Source organism: Acinonyx jubatus, chromosome B2, assembly GCF_027475565.1.
Source record: "Acinonyx jubatus isolate Ajub_Pintada_27869175 chromosome B2, VMU_Ajub_asm_v1.0, whole genome shotgun sequence".
Taxonomy (NCBI): domain Eukaryota; kingdom Metazoa; phylum Chordata; class Mammalia; order Carnivora; family Felidae; genus Acinonyx; species Acinonyx jubatus.
This window is the reverse complement of record NC_069385.1, coordinates 28,359,821-28,380,318: the sequence shown is the minus strand read 5'-3', so window position 1 is coordinate 28,380,318 and position 20,498 is coordinate 28,359,821. Positions and strand designations below refer to the sequence as shown.

Here is a 20,498-nt window from a genome sequence, read left to right as displayed (position 1 = left end):
ACACATCATAATCACCCAAAGTTATAGCTTACATTAGGACTCATTCTTGGTGTTGTACATTCTATGGGTTTAGTCAAATGTATAAATGACATGTATCCATCATTCTGGTATACTGAATATTTTCACTGCCCTAAAATGCTTTGTGCTCTGCCTATTCATCTCTCCCAACCCCCACCATCCCCACCACCACCACCATTCAATCCCAGGCAACCACTGGTCTTTTTACTTTCTCCGTAATTTTGCCTTTTCCAGAATGTCATATAGTTCAAATCATACAGTATGTAGCCTTTTCAGATTGGCTTTTGTCACTTGGTAATATGCATTTAGTTTCTTCCATGTCTTTTCATGGCTTGATAGCTCTTTCTTTTTAGTTCTGAATTATATCCCATTGTCTGGATGTACCACAGTTTATCCATTCACCTTCTGAAGGACAACTTGCTTCCAAGTTTCGGCAGTTATGAATAAAGCTGCTATAAACATCCATATGCAGGTTTTTGTGTGGACATAAGTTTTCAACTCCTGTGGGTAAGTACCAGGAAGCAAGATTGCTGGATCATATGGTGAGTGTATGTTTGATTTTATAAGAAGTCACCAACTGTCTTCCAAAGTGGCTCCACCAGTTGCTATCCCACCAGCAATGAATTAAGATTTCTTGTTGTTCCCTATTCTCCCCAGCATGTGGTGGTGTAGGTGTTCCAGATTTTGGCCATTTTAATAGGTGTGTGATGATACCCCAGTTCTCCTAAACAATTCTCTCAGTCATGTGGTTTCTAGATCCCTCACTGTTGTGCTTGCCCTTCATAGAAAGCTCTATTTATGAGGAAACTGAGGCTCAAAGAGATAAATTATTTGCTGAAAGTCACATAGTCAGCAACACTAGAGCTGAAGTTTCTATTCATCATTACTTATAGTGAATTGACTCATAATATAGTGACTTCTTTTTTACTGTGAATAATACTGTATTACAAACTATAATAAAGAAAGGAAAGGAAAAGAAAAGAAAAGAAAAGAAAAGAAAAGAAAAGAAAAGAAAAGAAAAGAAAAGAAAAGAAATTCAAACAACACCATAGCAAGTGCAAAGACCCTGAGGCTGGAGACTGATTGGGTGTTTGAGGAACAGCACAGCAAAGAAACAAACAAAAGAAAAAATACTGTATTAGAAAATATCAAGGATCTCAGGGACTCTGAGAAAAAAGCCAGACAACTTCTAAGATTTCATTTTTCAGGTGAAAGCATTCCTGCCTTTCTAAGAGGACTGAACAGGTTTGAAGGAAGCCAGTATTGTTTTTATTTCTTAGTCAATGAAAATGAAATGATAGCTTTTGAAGAATATGCTGTCTTCCAGAGCTAAGAAATTCAAGGCGCATAATGAGCACACTAGATTTTTAATGTCTGGTGTTCAGATTTAAGATGATCATACATATTCCCTATATACCTGGCAACTTGTTTCTCTAGCTAAACTTCTCTTTCTTAAGAATATATAAACAACATGGGGCACCTGGGTGACTCTGTAGGTTAAGCATTGGATTCTTGATTTCGCCTCAAGGTCACGATCTCACAATTGTGAGTTTGAGCCCTGCATAGGGCTCTGTGCTACTAACACAGAGCCTACTGGGGATTCTGTCTCTCCCTGTCTCTCTGCCTCTCCCCTGCTTGTGCACTTTCTCTCTCTCTCTCTCAAAATAAATAAATAAAAAGTAAAAATCCAAATATATAAACAACATATATAGTTCACAGAAATACCTTGTACTCTATTGCATATTTATTCAAAAGTGAAATATATGTACTGATCTTAGAGGTTTATGCTTATTGTAAATGGTAAGATTTATGAATTGCTGAGTAAACCTTACCAAGAATCCTAGAAATGAGTGATCCTGCTTTGATTTCTCTCTCGGGTCATTACTAGGTCACTGTAGTCAGAGTCTTCACACTGCTTAGTCATGATGGGAATTATAGTTGACCTGGATTTCCCCATTGACTTTTCTACTTGGTGACCTTTGAAGTATAGTGTGAACTTTGTTTCAGTCTCGACTTCAGTAGCAGGAAACTTCTGCTTTTTTTCCGAAACATACTCCCTCAAACTTATACAAGTCAGAAGTCACAGTAAAATCACACAACAGATGTTTCTGGCATATGATTCACCAATAGAGACTCTGTGGGCACCAGTCTAGAATTTTTCACCCGCTCCCAGGTACCACTTAACACATTAGAACCATTTCCTACTAATTCAAACTAATTAGACAAGAACAATCTGAATGAGTAAAATCTTTAGTCATATACTTAAAACCTTTCCATTATAATAATTTTACACTTATAGAAATATTACAAGAATAATTCATAAAATTCCCATATATCTCTTGCCAAGATTCCCAAGTCCTTTACATTTTTACCATATTTGTTTTATCAATCTATTTGTACATGTCCATATTCCTTTTTTTTTCCTGAACCATTTGAAAGGTCATTCTTTTATAATTCCCTTTACCTTACATTATTTCCTATGTATTTCCTAAGAATAAGGGCATTTTCGTACATAACCACAGCATAGTCATAAAATTTGAGACACTTAAATTTTGCACTTAATTTTATCTAATCAACCATTCATATGTTTTCAGTGATCCCAATAATGTGTGTATAACAGCCAGCAACTCTATGCCTTGCAACTCCTCTTGGGCTTGGTAAACTCCTGTTGCAGAACCTTAAAGATCAACCCATTTAAAACCTACAAACCTTTTCAAATTTTTCCATTCATGCACCCCCGAAATGTTATGATTTCATAAGCAATCAGAAGTTAATATCAACACCAGAGAACAAGCATAGCACCTTGCATCCATATAACTTCTGGCTAAAAACAAACAAAAAAAGTTAGAATTTTAGGCTGGCTTCTGCTGCAGAATTACAAATGTGCAGGTCCAGTTTGGCTTTTGAAATGTTTGGAATACTTCATTTCACCCTGTTATAGTCTATAAGGCCTCCTAGCTAGAAATGATTGATGTAGTCGAAACTCTTCTGTTTTACACAACTTTAGGGAAAGTATTGTAAAAGTCCAAGTGTTGTGTGACCTACTTGCATTTAAAAGATTAATATTCCAAGTAATCAATTAAAAAACCCACAAGGAATACATTTCTAGTCCTGGAATACAGGCAGTTCTTAACAGGCAAAAAATCAGATCAGTGGTTGATTGCGGACAGGGATAGGGATGAGTTTGACTAGGAAGGAGCACAGAATTTTTCTGGAAGGATTGAAATGTTCTATATGTTGATAGGGGTGTTAGTTCCATGGATATACGCACTCATCAAAATAGACTGAACTACACACTTAAGGTCTGCTATGAATAGGCCTTTAGTAATGTAGTAGTAAGGTGTGGGGACAGGGGAAGAATTCTATATTCCTACAATTACATCTCAGTCTTAGCCTAGTTTGTGTCTCTGGAGTGTGAACCTCCCCAGTGTTCCTCAGTATTTTTCTCCCTTAAGTAGGACAGGATGTCTAGAATGGGCTGGGATTGGCTATTTCCCTTCTTTCAGGTCACTTAGTAATCAGCCTAAGTTAGGCTAATTAGAATTAGCCTAAAATTCTAATGTGGTTAACTAGTTTTCTCTGAGGTCAGGCCTTGTTAAGAACAGAGTGCTCTGGCATGTTTCAAAATGGTTCCTTTACCTTCCACCTACCAGAAGCACAAGATGATTTTTTTCTGATATTTACTGTGGGAACCTAGTTGGCCTCATGGAGGTAACACTCACAATATTTTGGGTCCCTCCCTATGACTAGGTCGCCCCTGGGGTTTTTAACTCTAAGATTTCACCACACTGTGCCTCCAGTAATTTATTAATCCTAGTTCATGACTTCCTACCTAGGCGCTGGTTCCTCTGGTAGTCTCCACTGTTGAGGCTTGACTCTGATAAGTCGTGTCTCCCTGTATTCATCTGTCTATCTCTTCAATCTGAGATTGGGCAGAGGTTTGCTATGTGTCTTCCCCTCTCTTAAAAGTCCAAGAAGAGTAGTTAATTTATAGCTTTTTAGGACAGAGTAGTAACTTCTAAGCTCCTTACAGGTAAAACCAGAAACCAGAAGTTCAGGCTTTTTTTTTTTTTTTTTTTTTTTTTAAATTTTGAGAGAGAGAACAAAAGAGAATGTGCAAGTGCACACGCAGGAGAGGGGCAGAGAAAGAGGGAGAGAGAGAGTATCCCAAGCAGGCTCCACACTCAGCGTGCAGCCCGACATGGGGCTTGATCTCACAACCCTGTGATCACGACTTGAGCCGAAATGAAGAGTCCAATCTCAACCGCCTGAGCCACCCAGGTGTGCACCCACATTCAGTATTTTTTTTAATGTTTATTTATTTTTGAGAGAGAGAGAGAGAGAGAGAGTGCAAGGAGGGGAGGGTCAGGGAGAGAGGGAGACACAGAATCTGAAGCAGGCTCCAGGCTCTGAACTGTCAGCACAGAGCCCCACGTGGGGCTCGAACTCATGAACTGAACCGTGAGATCCTGACCTGAGTGGAAGTCCGATGCTTAACCGGCTGGGCCACCCAGGCACCCATTATAATATTCTGGAAATTTATCCAGAAAACTTTTTGATACAGAAGATCTTTTAGAATGAAAATTTGGTCATTTATCACATTGGAAAATTCTGATGGTTCCCCATTGTTTAAATTACAGTCGAAATCCAATTCCATTCGTATGGCAGACAAGACTCTTCATGATCCAGCCCCAGTAGGACACTCTAGTCCCTCCACTCAGTATCCTTCACCGTACCCCTTCTATCTGGTCAGGCTGAGTCCTGGCAGCTACGACCTCCTATGGATCATGCTTTTTCTTGTCTCTTGGGTTGCTCATGTTATTGCTGACCCTACAATGACCTCCACCTCCTTTTCTATCTAAATAAAATGTCATCATTTACACACCACAAACATTACCTTCCTTCTGAAGTTTTTCCTTCCATTCTTCCAATCCTCCTGAAAGCAGTGACAACTTTCTTTTTAAACACACACATATACTTACTTACTTACTTATTTATTTATTTACTTATTTATTTATTTATTTATTTATAATAGCACCTACAGTATTTTCATTACAATTGTTCAACAATTGTTGACAAGTTTATTACACTAATCTCTTGAGGGCATGGACTACATCTCATTGCTTTTGAAATCCACATGCCTAAAATTGTACAGTTAAGCTGGCCATATGACAAGGTTTGTGCTGGTTTACCTGGCTTCATTATTAACTGCACTCCCTTTCACTCTCAAAAGTGTCATATTTGACAAATTATATATAGTCACCTTCTGCATAGTATATGTTTGGTAAAGTTTTGAATGAACGGATGAGATTTAATTTGTCTTAATTAGCCCCATACCTGAACACTAGTATATACAATAGACTACATATACACAATATACGTAGTGAGAATTTTTAAAAATTGCTTATGATGTCTTTTTTCCTTAAGCTTCAATCCCACCTGATTTAATATTGCTTCAAGTTACCTTGGGCAACACAGCATCAATTGCCTGTTTGGCTCGCTGCTTGGTTTCAGAGTTGCTGTAACTTGTCTTATTTTTTTTTATTAAAAAAATTTTTTTTTTAACGTTTATTTATTTTTGAGACAGAGAGAGTCAGAGCATGAACGGGGAAGGGTCAGAGAGAGGGAGACACAGAATCTGAAGCAGGCTCCAGGCTCTGAGCTGTCAGCACAGAGCCCCACGCGGGGCTCGAACTCACGGACCGCAAGATCATGACCTGAGCCGAAGTCGGCCGCTTAACCGACTGAGCCACCCAGGCGCCCCTAACTTGTCTTATTTTATAATCATCAGAAATACCTCCTGATGTCAATCTTCCAAAATCACAACGAATAAATAAAACCCCAAAAACGCGCAGTAAAGGCTAACATGCTAAAACAAAAGTTGTCACCTAATCCTAGAATCACACTGCCTCGTTAGGTCTAACACAAGATAGGTGGCGCAAATCACTTTGTTTTGCCCAAAACAAAGATGGACTCCGTAGCAGTCAGAGCCCTTTCCTTTCCGGACCAATCGAAATCCAGCATTCAGGGCACCAGGTGTCCTCACTTCCGCTTCGTCTTCCTGGGTCTCTAATTTGGCGAGTCGGGACTGTCCGCCTCTGATCCGAAACGGCTGTGGCAGCGCCAGGGCGGCGAGGCCCAGAAGCGGCGGGCGGGATGAGCGGGGCGCGCGTCGGAGCGGTTCGGACGCTGCGGGTGCCGGGCCGCCATGGCTATGCGGCCGAGTTTTCCCCGTACCTGCCGGGCCGGCTGGCCTGCGCCGCCGCGCAGCACTATGGCATCGCGGGTGAGGCCGCGCAGCGCCGCCGGGGCGGGGGCGGGTTCCAGCCGAACCTCAGCTTCACCCTACGGTGGGAAAGCACTTCCGACAGTAGACAGTGCCACACGTGTACACCAGGGGGAGCCGAGGAGCGCGCGAATTCTGGCTTCCTCCTTTGTCCATTGTGGGGAGTGGGTCTGGGTCTATGATCCTTTTCAGTTACGTTGCGGAAGTAGCATCTGGAAGGTGCCTGCTGGCCCATACCCTTATTCCTTAGGGCACCTCCTCCACCTCCACCTGACCCCCCAATCCCACCCCCAGTCACACGCTTCCTGCCTTGAGCGGGCTCAGCGGATGTGACCCCTCTGGCCATTCGGACGGGACCGACAGCACTTGTAAAGGGGACAGTCCGCAGGGTCACCCGAGTACCTCCTAATGGGTCCACCTTCCTCACAGTCTGCATCCGGGCTGTGGGTCGTAAGAAGGATGGCCTTGAGCGGACGCTTGGAGTCTCCCCACAATTGCCATCATGAAATTGATCAAGTTCTGCCCCTACCTCTTGTTGTCTCAGGAGGAATACACACATTTGCAAGTAGTTGGAGGTTCAAGTTAACTCGTGCGCGCTCTCTTTCTGTCTCTCTCTTTTGTAATGTTTATTTTCGAGAGAGAGAGAAAGAGAGAGAGAGAGCGAGCCCCTGAGCAGGGGTGGGGGCAGAGAGAGAGAGGGAGACTGAGGATCCTATAAGCAGGTTCTGTGCTGTCAGTGCAGAGCCCCATATAGGGCATAAACCGGGAGATCATGACCTAAGTGGGATGCTTAACCAACTGAGCCACCCAGGGACCCCAAGTTCACTGTCTCTTTTCAAGGACTAGATTGGAAGGTGGGATTCCATTCTTAAAATTTCTTCTTTTAACTTAAAGCTTACCTGTTATTTATGCACAGAAGCTCTGTGAAATAATTCATTGCATAACGTCAGCTTTTGATAGTTGTTTTTCTTTGGCCCTAGGGCAGAAAAAAAATGGTATGATTTCTAAAATTCAGAAGGCAAGAAATATTTACTTATATTTTCACCACTTAGCTTACTGCTTGCACTGTTACATTCAAGTTTACAATACTAACCCACCAGTTCGCTTGAAACTCATGAGTTTGATACTTTAAATTAAATCCTTTGTAAAAACGTACAAGGAGGTGTTTTTTTTTTTTTAAATCCTGTTTAAATTGAGTTTTTTTCCTCCCTCAGTCTATATAACAAATACATCTTTTAAAATATGCTTGTCCCTTAGAAAAATAATTCATTTTGGGTAGATAACTAACCTACTCAGTACTTTACCATCTAGTATGTGGTAAATTCCACCAGGCATTTTGTTTTAAAATCCCATGCTGAATGTATTTCAGATTTATTAGCAAGGCAGTGTGATGCAGTAGAAGGAGCAGAGCTTCTGGAATCTGTAAGCCAAAGGTTTCTTGCTTGGAAATAGGGATTATGACACCTATTTGGGAGGTTTATGTACCTGGCAGCCTGTCTGGCCATAGAATATTAATTCAGATATCTCTCCCCCCCTCCCCCTTTTAGGGCTGTGTCTGGGTCCCAAGCATAGGTGAGATAAGTTTAATATTTCACGGTTGAGGTGCAACATAGAAAAACAGAAATGGAGCGTACAGTCCTGATCAGTTTGTATACACGGTCTCAATAACTTTAGGGAGAAATTTGTGGTAGTAAAATTAGGTACTCATTCCTCAGCAACCTCCCCCACACCCACCCTTCACCTTAGCTGTTCCCCTGGCAAGTTCAAAAGCATGATCTTGATTTTTTTTTTTTTTTTTCCTCCTTAGGCTGTGGAACCCTTCTAATATTGGATCAAAATGAATCTGGGCTTAGACTTTTTAGAAGGTAAGGTGGCTCTAATGATTAAACTTACAGGTATTCTCTTTTGCTACCAAAGCCTTAATATAATTAGATTTTGAATCTTTTTGATCAGTAAAATATTTTTTCATTTTTAAATTTGTGGTAGAAAAGAAACTTCAGCATTTGCATATATAGAAATTATTTTTGCCAGTAAACTGTGATTATGTCATTTTTCTTCTAAAGCCCTTGTCTCTTAGTGTTCATTTATAAAGTAGAAAACTTTAACATAAAAAAATGTAAACTAGTTAGTATACTGTGTGACGTTTCTAACTTTGCTGTTTTCTTCACATAGTTTGGGTTAATTCATTCAGGAGCTAATTATCCATTTTGTGAGTTACCTAGCACTGCTTTCCGTTTCTTGTTTCTATGGCTGTCTTGACTGTTGGACTCATTAACACCTCCATCTGGGTTAGTCAATGTCAGAGAAAGGAAAGGAAACTCTGTCATGAGATCATGACCTGCTCACAGCTCAGGCGAAATTTTATGTGGGAAGTTGAAATTATTGGTCTAAATTAGTATTCTGAAGTGCTTGCTGCTCCCTCCTGTGAACCACACAAAAAACCCAAAAAAGCCGCAAAACATTGAGCACCCAGGTATGGCGTCCTGCCCTCATAAATAGCGCCAAATTTCTAAATGGGAGACCGAATTTTAATCCAGCTCCACAGTTTTCTTGCTGTGTGACCTGGGATGTTCCTGTCACATCTCTGAACTCGTTTCTGGGTCTGTCAAGTTCTAGCTCTATTTCTCTTCCATAGTTGTGAAGACCATGTGAGATAATGGGTGTTAAAATATGTGATAAACTTGAAAGACTGTAAAATTATGGTTCCTATTTTATGTTCAGCTGCCTGTGCAACCAGATTTTTTTATTTTACTTTTCCTGGTGTAGCTTTGACTGGAATGATGGTTTGTTTGATGTGACCTGGAGTGAGAACAATGAACACATCCTGGTCACCTGTAGTGGCGATGGCTCGCTGCAGCTCTGGGACACGGCCAAAGCCGCAGGACCACTGCAGGTCTACAAGGAACATACTCAGGAGGTAGGAAGGCAAGTCCTTCTGGGCTGATTGGTTTTGTTTTAGATGAAATCCATTTGGGGATGGAAACAAGGGGACTGGAAGTTTAAGCTTTAGTATTTCTTGCATATGGTAGATGTCATTTGTTATTTGATTATTCCGACATTAAGTACATCTTGCCCTAAGGAGCTAAGAAAGAAGGAAAGGTCAAGCTTCTTCTTAGTAAAAACGCCCCCAGTAGTAGGTATGCTGTAGCGCTGTTTCCTCCAGAAGAGGCCCATCTCTTTCTTCCTGCTGTAGGGTATGCTTGCCCTATACCGCCTTAAGGCGGAAGTAGGCAGACTTTTCACCAAGGCGTCACAAGATTGCCTTTAGGGCCGCAGTAAGGTTCCTAGGGATTTTCAGAATATAGTGGAGCAAGAGCATCAAATGCAGATTATGAGACAGAGCTTACTGAAGAAATTTGAAATCTAAACCAGTTCATGTATCTAGGTTCTGTGTGTTATGTATACGGGTAGCACAGAAGATAGTTTGGTTTTCATATCCTTTAGATAAATACCTAGTAGTGCCATTGCTGGGTCGCAGGGTAGTTCTAGGTTTCATTTTCTTGAGGAACCTCCATACTGTTTTCCAGAGCGGCTGCACCAGTCTGCAATCCCAACAGTGCAAAAGGGTTCCCCTTTCTCTGCATCCTCACCAACATCTGTCGTTGCCCGAGTTGTTCATTTTAGCCATTCTGACAGGTGTGAGGTGATGAATCACTGGGTTCTGCTCCTGAAACCAGTACTACACGGTATGTTAACTAACTTGAATGTAAATAAGTAAATTAAAAAAAAAAGAAAATAGTTTGGTTCTCAGTCATATAAAACTACAAAGGTATTTTTAATGAATGTGATGGGAAAGACATTCCCTTACGGTGTTTTGCCTAAAATGTTTCAAAATTTCCCTCAAGGTAGCCGTAGATCTTTCAATTTTACTTTCAGATTTGTGTCCAGCACAGTACCTGGCCCATAGAAGGCCTTCAAAGGATGCTTGTTAAATGCAAGAATATTAGTCATTTGTGATAAAAAGATTAGTTGTGTGAAGATTCCAGAGTGTTAAGAGAGTGGGTTAGGAGTGACATTCAAGGTGACATATACTCAATTTAAGGTTTACATCAACATCTAGTTCCCAATGTGCTCATTACAATTTTTGAAAAATAGTTAACATTTGTCTTCATTGTCAAATAATGGGCTTATCAATTTGCTTAACTTTTTTGAAAAAAGATTGGACCCACTTCAAGTTCTTGGTTATGAAAACTTACCTTTGAACTAAGTATGCAGCTATTCGTATTTCATTGTGGAGGAAGTGTATTTAGCCATACATTTTGTAGTAAAAATGTGCCATGTGGTTAAGACCTTGCTTACTTTAAGAACATCAATGAATGGAGTGCCTGGGTGGCTCAATTGGTTAAGTGTCCAACTTTGGCCCAGATCGTGATCTCACGGTTCATGAGTTTGAGCCTCGCATCGGGCTGTGTGCTGACAGCTCAGAGCTTGGAGCCTGCCTCGCATTCTGTGTCTCCTACTCTCTCTGCCCCTCCTCGCCACTCCCCTCAAAAATAAATAAACATTAAAGAAATTTTTAAAAAAATTTAAAAAATCAATGATTGACTCTTGTGATATGATAGAAGCTGAAAAGTTTACAATGATGGATGCCCATAAAAAATATTAATGCAGAATGACAATGAGTCATGCATTTAATACTAGTTTGTTCCCTTTAGAAATTGCATTTATGTTTAAAATGGAACAACAGACTTGTCAGCTGAGGGGATCTATCTTTCTTTCCTTTTTCCCTCCCTCCCTCCCCCCGTTCCTTCGTTTCTTCCTTTCTTCCGGGGCACAATTGAACTTGATATATTTCCTTGTGTGTATTTAGTCATGCATGCCTAGCCATTTTTTATGGATTAGGTTACTGCAATAAGATTTTTCTTAAAATCTAGAATAAATTTAAAGCATCCCCTCCCCCATAGAATTGTGATTATGGGGAAAAATAATTTCCAGTTATGTGTCAGTGAGTCTTGTTGGATTTTACTACGAATAGGATGTAATATCCTTCACTACTTTTCACTACTATGTTTGAAAAGCATTCACTTTTTTTTTCTTTTTCTTTCTGGTTTTTTTTTTTTTTTTTTTTTTTTTTACTTTGTTTAGTATTTTAAAGTTTTAACTTGTATTTAAAAAGCTAGATCTGTCCGTACTGGTAGCACATGTTTTGTGCCAGGCATATGCTAGTCTTCAAAATTGCAAATATGAATAAGACTCAGGTGCTAATCTCTGGTAGTAGATCTGGGACATGCAAGCAAACTAATACAATGTGATCATGTTGAAAAGAAGTGTCTAGAAGGTGCAGATAGAGAAACCAAGGACCGTCACAAAAGAGACGCCATTTGAGCTGAGTCTTGGACAGTTAGCAGGAATTCACTGGCAGCCCAAGGGGAAGAGGGCAGTTTTAGTAGAAAAGAGCATCTCACAGGTGCAGATCTGTGAAAGAGCATGACATGTTCAAGGCAGTCACAGGTCCTTTGGTGTGACTAGAGCAGAGTGTCTGTGTGGGAATGGTGGGAGATGAGGCGGGAAAGGTGGGGAAGGGCTATATCCTGATGGGCCTTAAATGCCTGGTTGGGGTTGCACTGGATGCTTTGAATATTCAGGAGAGAGATGGATTAATTTTGTAGATTTGGGGCCACACAGTATGGGCAGACAACAGGACATACACGGATGTGTAAGTATTAGCCATTTTCCACTTAATCCAACTTTTCCAGATGCTAGGTATGACTAGACTGTAATTTAGGTACTAAATTTTACTATTTGAAATGAAAACAAAGTAGAAAGTGCTTGTCTTAACTCAGTGGTTTTCAAACTTTGCCACATATAGAATCACGTAGGGACCTTTTAAAAATCTTCATGGTGGTTGGAGCCAGCCATCAATCGGCATGATTTAGATTCCGAGATTATTCCAATGTACAGTAGTGTTTAGAAGCCACTGCTTTAACTTCATAGGCATTCAGTTCTGATGACCTTATTATGTATATTGTCTAATATTTTGAGGGTTGTAGATTCAAAATGTAGATTTTAAAAACTACATAATAAAATGCATCTTTTGATTTACCTTGTGAAGTGGTGACCTCAAAGCTTTAAAACTTTTTAACGAAGAGAAAGTGATAGTTTTAAATAGATGGAAACTGTGATGGAATATTTTTGGGTCAAGAATGACCTTCACGCATGAATATGGCTACTATATATGTAGTCTCTCTGTCATACACTCATTGTGGGTCTCAAACATTGTGCCTGTCTCGAAAGCAGGTTGGTGAGTGAATCATATCTAGAAATTAGAATCCCATATCTCCTAATTTAGATCTAGTAGGAAACTTATGTAGGAGAATGATGCAATCTTATTTGATAATTTTAAATCATGTGAAACTAGAAATTTTTTTTTAGTTTAGCTATAATCTGATAGTCTATGAAATTATCCTATTGAATTATTGTCAGAGCTGTTTAAATATATGTAGAATTTACATTTTATGTAAATGTAATGTGAGACAGGGAGGAATTTTATATATATATCTGCATATATTTCAAAAAGAAACAATAGAAAGAGAATCCAAAAGCCAATAAAAATGGTTACCTTTAAAAAGGGTGGGGAAGATATCAGGGGAGACAGGGGACAAGGATGGCTAATTTTCCAAATATAATTTATATCACAGTTTTGGCCTTGGAAAAGTTGAAATATTTTACAAAGTTAAAAATCACTGTTTAATTAAAAAGGAAAAAAATTGCTGAAAATTGAAAACAAGCAGAAAACACATTCATCTAGTGATGTATCAAATTGACATTATAACCAGGCATTGAAAATAATTATTTCAAGTGACTTTAGAAATACAGTTTAGTGATTGTCCATGCCTAATAAGATATTTCTGATAAACAAAAAGAGTTGCAAGGAAGTTTTAAACTGCATTCAGAAAGATAAGTATTGTTATTTTGAAACTCTCATATCATGTAGGTTCACATATACCAGTAATTATGTTATTAGAAACCAAAAATTTTTATGTAAGAGAAAAGTAATATGAGAATAAAGAAGTTAAATAGAGACATTTAATCCTAAAACTGGGAAGTATCTGCACAGACTCATGATTTATTTTTCTCTGTTTAAAAAAGTCCATTTGTTCTGGTTCTTTGGACTGTAAAGACTGAGCTGCATTGACAACTCAGTCTCAGTGATATCCCTAGTGCCCAGATTGTTGCCTCTAAATACCATTTCCCACTAAAAGGATCTGGGGATCTTTGGAGAAATAGTTGATTCCAGGACTGGCAGGAAACGTACAAGGTGAATCCAAAACATCTTCTTGTGTCAGAAGACTGTGAAAGTCCACTGGGATCATATTAGACGTTTGGAACAGATAACCTGAAAAGGCTCTCAGGGGCCAATGATGGACAATTTCAACATCAAAAAGAATGACAGCAATGAGTTGGAACACTATACACACAGAGAGATACACACATATGTATATTTCTACCCATTACATGGAGTTGTAAACATTAAAAAACAACAGCTGGTCATCACTGAAGATTACTAGGACAATGGCCTCATTCTGAAAATTGATAAGTAAATATGAAGAATCAAGGCATTTATCCTGCCTTTCTGATATGAATTTTATTGTGTGGTAATTGAATGGTTGATGTGGAAAATTTCTCATAACTGAATCCTGACTATAAAATGCAGAAGGAATAGCACAATTATAGAGTCGCCATTTAGTAGCCCGTAATGAAATAATGATTGTAGGCAAAGATTATCTATGAATGCTAAAACATTAATATTTATACATCTTTTGAACAATTTTGAGATCACTAAAAGTGGGTCAACCAGCAATTATACACCTAATGCAATAGGAAGCTTAAAAAAGATTGAACTGAATTGAACCAAACCTCTAGACCTAACTTCTAACTTAAAGGAAATGGGAGGAGTAGAGGAAAATGTTGACACCAGGAGAGACAATTAGCCAAATCCAGAATGCAGAAGATTCTATGGGACCATTAACTTTGTTTCTTCAACAATTATAAATGTCATGGGAAGGGTGGGTGGGGAAAACAAGATGGGAGAGGAGGACTTTCCTAGATTAGATCTAAGAGACATAACAACTAAGTGTAAAATATGGATTTTGTTTAGTTTTTGATTCAAATAAACCACCTGTAAAAAGACATTTTTGAGACAGTCAGGGAAATAAGAATGTGGACTGAGTTTTGGATGATATTAAGGAATTGTTATTCATCTTGTTAGGTGTGAAAATGGCCTTCTGCTTATATAAACAAGAAAAATATCCTTATCTGCGTAAGTATTTATGAGTGAAGTGGTCTGATGTTAAAATACTCCAGCAGTCAGTCAGTCAGTCAGTCAGTAACAGGACAGATGAAGCAAGGTGGCAAAATGTTGATAATTCTGGAAAGTATGTGATAGATACCTGGGGATTTATTATGATATTTTTTCTTTTATGCACATTTTAATATTTCAATAATGATAAATTTAAAAAATTGTTTCACATTAAATATGTAGCCTTTTCTAATCGCTCAGTAATTAAAAGTCAGTGTCCCTTTCCTTTGTATTGATACAGATAAGTCTGAACATTCTGGACATAGTTTTTATTTGATGATTTTTAATTAAATAAACCAACTTAAAAAGGGCAGCACTATACAGTAGATTAAAAGCGAGCTCTTTGGGAATTGATTTCAGTAATAAAATTTGTCCTCTCAAACTGTGGTTTTGATGAGGTTCAGATTTCATAAAGCAACACAAAATACTGTTCAGTGTGTTTTTTTTTTTTTTCTTTTTGCAGTTTCTCAATTTTCTTCATCACTGCCGAGAGTAATTACTTAAGATAGGCCTTTAGAGGACCCTGCTTTTAAAGCACAACTGCATTCCTCTCTTCTTTTTTATGCTTAATTGGACCATTAAGTCATGTCCACTGTTTGAGTGGGAGTGGACAGGGGAATTGGAAATAGGGAAAGGTTGGAGGACTGGACTGATGTGAGGTGTGCTCTTCATGCAGATTTCTCTGCCCCTTCCTTCATTCTAGAAACTTTGATTAACCCTACTGTCTGCAAGGGACTGTGCGAAGCCTAGTGGGGAAGATGAGTGAATTGGGAATGGCCCTGGCCCTGCTGGAGTCCTTGTCCTCTCTAGGGAGGGAGGCTTATGCTGCTGGTTACCTAATTTATAATGTGATAAGTGCTGTGAATGTATGGAGTGCTACAAGAGGAGAGGATCTTGTCTGCAGGAAGGGACCAGGATGGCATCCTTAAGTCTGAAGGGAGAGTAGGATTTAACTATTCAAGTGGAGGAGCGCCTTGGTGGCTCAGTCAGTGGAGCATCTGACTCTTGATTTCTGCTCAGGTCATGATCTTACAGGTTAAAGAGTTCGAGCCTCACATCTGTCTCTGCTCTGGCAGCACGGAGCCTACTTGGGATTCTCTCTCTCTCTTTCTCTTTCTCTCTCTCTCTCTCAAAATAAATAAATAAATAAACTTTAAAAGATAACTATTCAGGTAGAGAGAGTCCAGAGGAATAGGGTTAGAGGCAAAGGAAAGTGCCCTCTTGAAGGGCGGGTACTGAGCCTGTGTGCCTGGAAAAGTCAGCATTTTGGCTGTTATGCTAAGACCAGTGGGAAGACACTGAAGATTTTTAAAAATTGACCATGAAAGATTTCATGTTTACATGAATATATGTAAGAAGTAAACACGTAGAATGAATACTTGCATATTCATCATCTAACTTAAGAAATAAAACATTACCTATGCTTTTGGAGCCCCTGCTTACAGATGCTATCTTCTATCTACTTTTTTCTGATTCTACCCTTCTTCCTCCTCTTTTCTTTCCTCCCCTCTTCCCAGAAGTAATCACTAATTATGAATTTCTATTTCTGTTTTCTTTTCTTTTTCGTTTTACTACATATGTGTGCATCCCTAAATCACTCCTAGTTTTGCATGATTTCGACCTTTGGGTAATAAGCAGCAGCATGGATGAATGTCAATGTGGAGTGAAGATGGTAAGTTGCAGGAGCCACAGAGCATGATACCATTGAAGGGCTTTCTGGGGGGGAATGACGTTTGTGTTTTTATGCAATGCGGATAATGGATTGGAGGTGAGCCAGGATGGATAGGAAGAGCAGTTGAAGGATGCTACAGTCTAGGTGGTAGGTAGCTTAGGAGTTGATGGCTGTAGCCTCTTAAGAGAAATTATGTACAAACTTGGAAGTATGGTCTTTTGGGATCCTGTCTCTCCTAATTAGTTGGCCTTTCTGTTCCTCAGACGTGACAAGCTTGTTTCCTGCTTCAGGGTCTTTTCCTAGTCTTCTGCCAGAGCCTTTCCTCTCAAACGTGCAGAGTTCTGTCTTTCCTGCACGCAGGTCCCTGCTCAGAGAGATCTTCCCTAACCACTCTACTGAGAAGTGACCTCTTAATTCTACATTGTTTTCCAGTCTCCTTCCTTTGCTTTATTTTGCTCTGTAGCTTTCCTTTAAAATCGCATTCTGAAATTATTTATTTATAGTCTGTCTTCCTCTGCTAAAATATATGACCCATCTGGACTGAGGCTTTGTCTTGTCTAACATTGTACTCCCCTTCTCCTTGTGCCTGGTACACAGTAGGTGCTTAAGAAATACTTGTTGAATAGATTAGTGAGGTAACTTGAAGTTGGGATATTGGAATCTACTCATCCTTTTTCAACTCTCTCTCAAACATCTCTCTGACTGTAAACTTTTTTCAGGGTTAATGCCCAAACCCTGCTCCCACTAGACATTTCCACTTGACTATCTTGCTGTCACTTCAAAGTCAGTATGTCTAAAATTACACATTATCTTCTTTCCTCCAGTCTTCCCATTTTGTTAATGCCACCACCACTGATAGTCCCCAGGCACAAACCCTTGGTGTTATCCGGCAGTATTCCCTAGTCCTGATCCCTTGGGTGCTGTCTATGCCTGTATATGACTTTGTGGAGGCGGGGGAGGTGCAGTTCTGATCACTGTTTTCACTTCTGCTTTCTGCTATTGACATTTTAGCCAGGCCTCAAGGTCCTGCTTGGATCCTCTCTTCTGGGCATCAAGCTGAATTTTCCATCCCAGCATCCATTTTGTACTTATGTCTGTAGTTTTATTATTATTATTTTTAATATTTATTTATTTATTTTGAGAAACAGAGAGAGCAAAGTGGGGGGGGCAGAGAGAGAGGGAGAGAGAATCCAAAGCAGGTTTGTGCTGTCAGCACAGAGCCCGATGTGGGGCTCCATCTCATGAACCATGAGATCATGATCTGAGCCAAACAACTGGGCCACTCAGGCACCCCCCCCCCACTGTAGTTTGTTTGTTTGTTTGTTTGTTTTTTTAAGTTACTTTCCTGTACCCTAATATTTTAAATACAGTCAAATAAAATATTTTTTGAGTTGCCTTTTTAAAAAATGTTTTTAAACATTTATTATTTTTGAGAGAGAGAGACAGAGAGAGACAGAGCTCGAGCAGGGGAGGGGCAGAGAGAGGGAGACACAGAATCTGAAACAGGCTCCAGGCTCCGAGCTGTCAGCACAGAGCCCGACGTGGGGCCCGAACCCACAAACCGCGAGATCATGACCTGAGCCAAAGTCAGACGCCCAACTGACTGAGCTACCCAGGCGCCTCTTGAGGTTGCCTTTATTTCTTTTTGTGTTATCCCACTTTCAACATCACCCTGGGGATCCTGTCCCTAGTTTTGTCCTAGAGTCCTACTGCTTGCACTTCGTTGTGTGACTGATAAGACAGCTGGCAGCAAGACCGCCGTCAGCGTGGTTACCTTCTATCTTTTGTTCTCACTAGGGCTGGGTTCCCCTATGGGGGCTTTTGCAGTTTTAAAAGGTAAGAAGTCATAAAGTTTCGAATCCCGTGTCATACTGGACATGTGTAGAGGCAGTGGAGTGTGAGATGTTGATCTTAGTTTTTAGTTATATTTGTTCAGTTATCCTCTGAAATGAAAACAGTAGCTCTTTATAACTACTTAGCAGTGATGCAGATTGTGAAGGTAAATTCAGATGGATAAACTATTTTAACTCCCATTTGTTGAGTGCTTATTATATTGCAACAAGCATAGGCATACAAGGTGGTTTTGCTCACATGACGGATCTTCCAGAATCTAGTAGGTATTTAATACAAGTTGTTGTAAAATATGGTAAATGTTGAATTATAAGTAGGTACAAGGTGCTGTTGGAGTGCATGGAAGGAAACATTTAAATCATGAAGGGTTTTATCGAGGTGAGGCTTATTTCATAAAGGCTGTGGTGGAGCCCAGTCTTGACAAATGAGTGGGAGGTCACCAAGTGGACAGTGGACAAGGGCTTTAAGTTCTTGGATAATTCACAGAAACAAAGTGGGATCAGTTTGGGCTCCCACGAAGGGCGATACTAGTAAGGATAGGCTTTTACTTCCCTAATGTTGCAGCCCCAGGTCATTCCAGTTCAACAGTGCCCTCAGGTAGCATGATGTAGAGTCAGCCTCATGTAGTGATTAAGGGTGGACTCTGCAGTTAGGCTGCTGAGGTTCAGAGTTCAGCTCTGTCACTTAACTAGCTTTAGGAATTTGAAGAGTTTATTTATACATTTTGGGTCTTGTTATAGTATCTATTTCATAGAAGGGAAGATTAAATGAGATAAAATAGGGGCACCTGGGTGACTCAGTAAGTTAGGTGTCCGACTTCGGCTCAGGTCTTGATCTCACAGTCCGTGGGTTCGAGCCCCGCGTCGGGCTCTGTGCTGACAGCCTGAGCCTGGAGTCTGCTTCAGATTCTGTCTCCCTCTCTCTCTGCCCCTCCCCTGCTCACGCTCTGTCTCTCTCTTTCTCTCTCAAAAAGAAATAAACATTAAAAAAATTAAATGAGATAAAATATGTAAAATGCTTATGACAACATGTGGCACATAACAGGTGCTAAATAAAGGTTTGCTATTGTGGTTATTTTTGACTGTTCACATCAGCCTAGAGTAGGAGTTGGCAAACTACTACTCATGGGACAGGGCCCAACCTAGCCTGCTATCTGATTTGTAAATAAAGTTTTGTTGGAACACAGCTATGCCCACTCATCAAGTATCAGCTTTGGCTACTTTTGTGCTCTACTGGGGCCGAAAGACAGACCAAATGGCCCATAAAGCCCAATGTGTGTGTGTGTGTGTGTGTGTGTGTGTGTGTGTGTGTGTGTGTATACACACACACACACACACACACACACACCCTCTATATATACTCTCTCTATATATATATTACTCTACAGAAGAAATGTGCCATGCCCTGGCCTAGAGGATAAAAGCAAACTCTTAGCTCACAATGACTGCTTCCAAGCCTATTTTTTTCCATCCATAACTAACAGATGGCCATGGCAGCTCTTTGGTTTTTGTTGCCCCTTCTTTATGAGCTGCTTCTGTTGCTGGATTGTGGTTTTTTCAGTGTTCCAACTGATTTTCTCTCTTTTTCATGAATATGGACAGCGGCAGGGCCAGGACTAGAATAGGGTGGGTGAAGCACTCATTTTAGGTACATGATTAAGGAGGACCCCAACAACTCAATAGTCAAATAATATCTTAATGCAGTAATTTAAAAAATCAGAAATACTGCAAAAAAATCTGTGATGAGAAAAATATTAAAGTTTTAAACAAAGACAGGATCAGTATTACCAATTTTGTTTTCTGAAACTAAGGTGCCAACATGGCTAGGCATAGTGCCAGACAGCAGAGAATTGGTAACCCATATTTAAGCCCCAGCAAACTGCATATCCTGCTTCCTACATAAATATGGTAGCTAGAATTTTTAAGACTCAGAAGGATCTGCTGGCTGGTTACTTTTAGTGCTATATACTTGGGTGTATGTCAGGACTATTTTAATGGAGAATAATTATGCATATATGTTGTTGAACTTAGCTTACAGTAGTGATCTGTATATAGTCTGTTGTATAAAATGACAGAATGAAAAATATTTCCATAAGTTTTCAAATGGTTCATTTGAAATGGTTCACTGAAAGCAGTAAGGCCTAGATTAGAATAGCAGCATTGGGTAACTATAGCTGTTTACCAAGAGATTGGAAAGGATTACCTGGTTCCTCTAAGCTTTGTCTAAGAAAGGCCAGATAGCGTTATTAACTGAATTTTAATGCTATCTGATGGACACTGACCTGGCAAGCTTTTTTAGATGACTAGCTTTCTAATCTGCTTTGACATTTCTACAAGGTGCTGCAGTGATTTGTCGATAGGTGAAAAATATAT

General features: G+C 39.8%; 1 protein-coding gene across 1 annotated transcript in view; it reads left to right on the top strand.

Annotated features, from left to right (window-relative positions):
* The first annotated feature begins 6,047 nt into the window (after positions 1 to 6,047).
* Positions 6,048 to 20,498, top strand: part of PEX7 (peroxisomal biogenesis factor 7) — a 77,457-nt gene continuing 63,006 nt past the window's right edge. Inside the window, exons 1-3 of the mRNA XM_015081871.3 lie at positions 6,048 to 6,304; positions 8,112 to 8,169; positions 9,071 to 9,221. Of these exons, the coding sequence (XP_014937357.2) occupies positions 6,175 to 6,304; positions 8,112 to 8,169; positions 9,071 to 9,221 (339 nt within the window). The 5' untranslated portion in view covers positions 6,048 to 6,174. The remainder of the gene's footprint in view (positions 6,305 to 8,111; positions 8,170 to 9,070; positions 9,222 to 20,498) is intronic.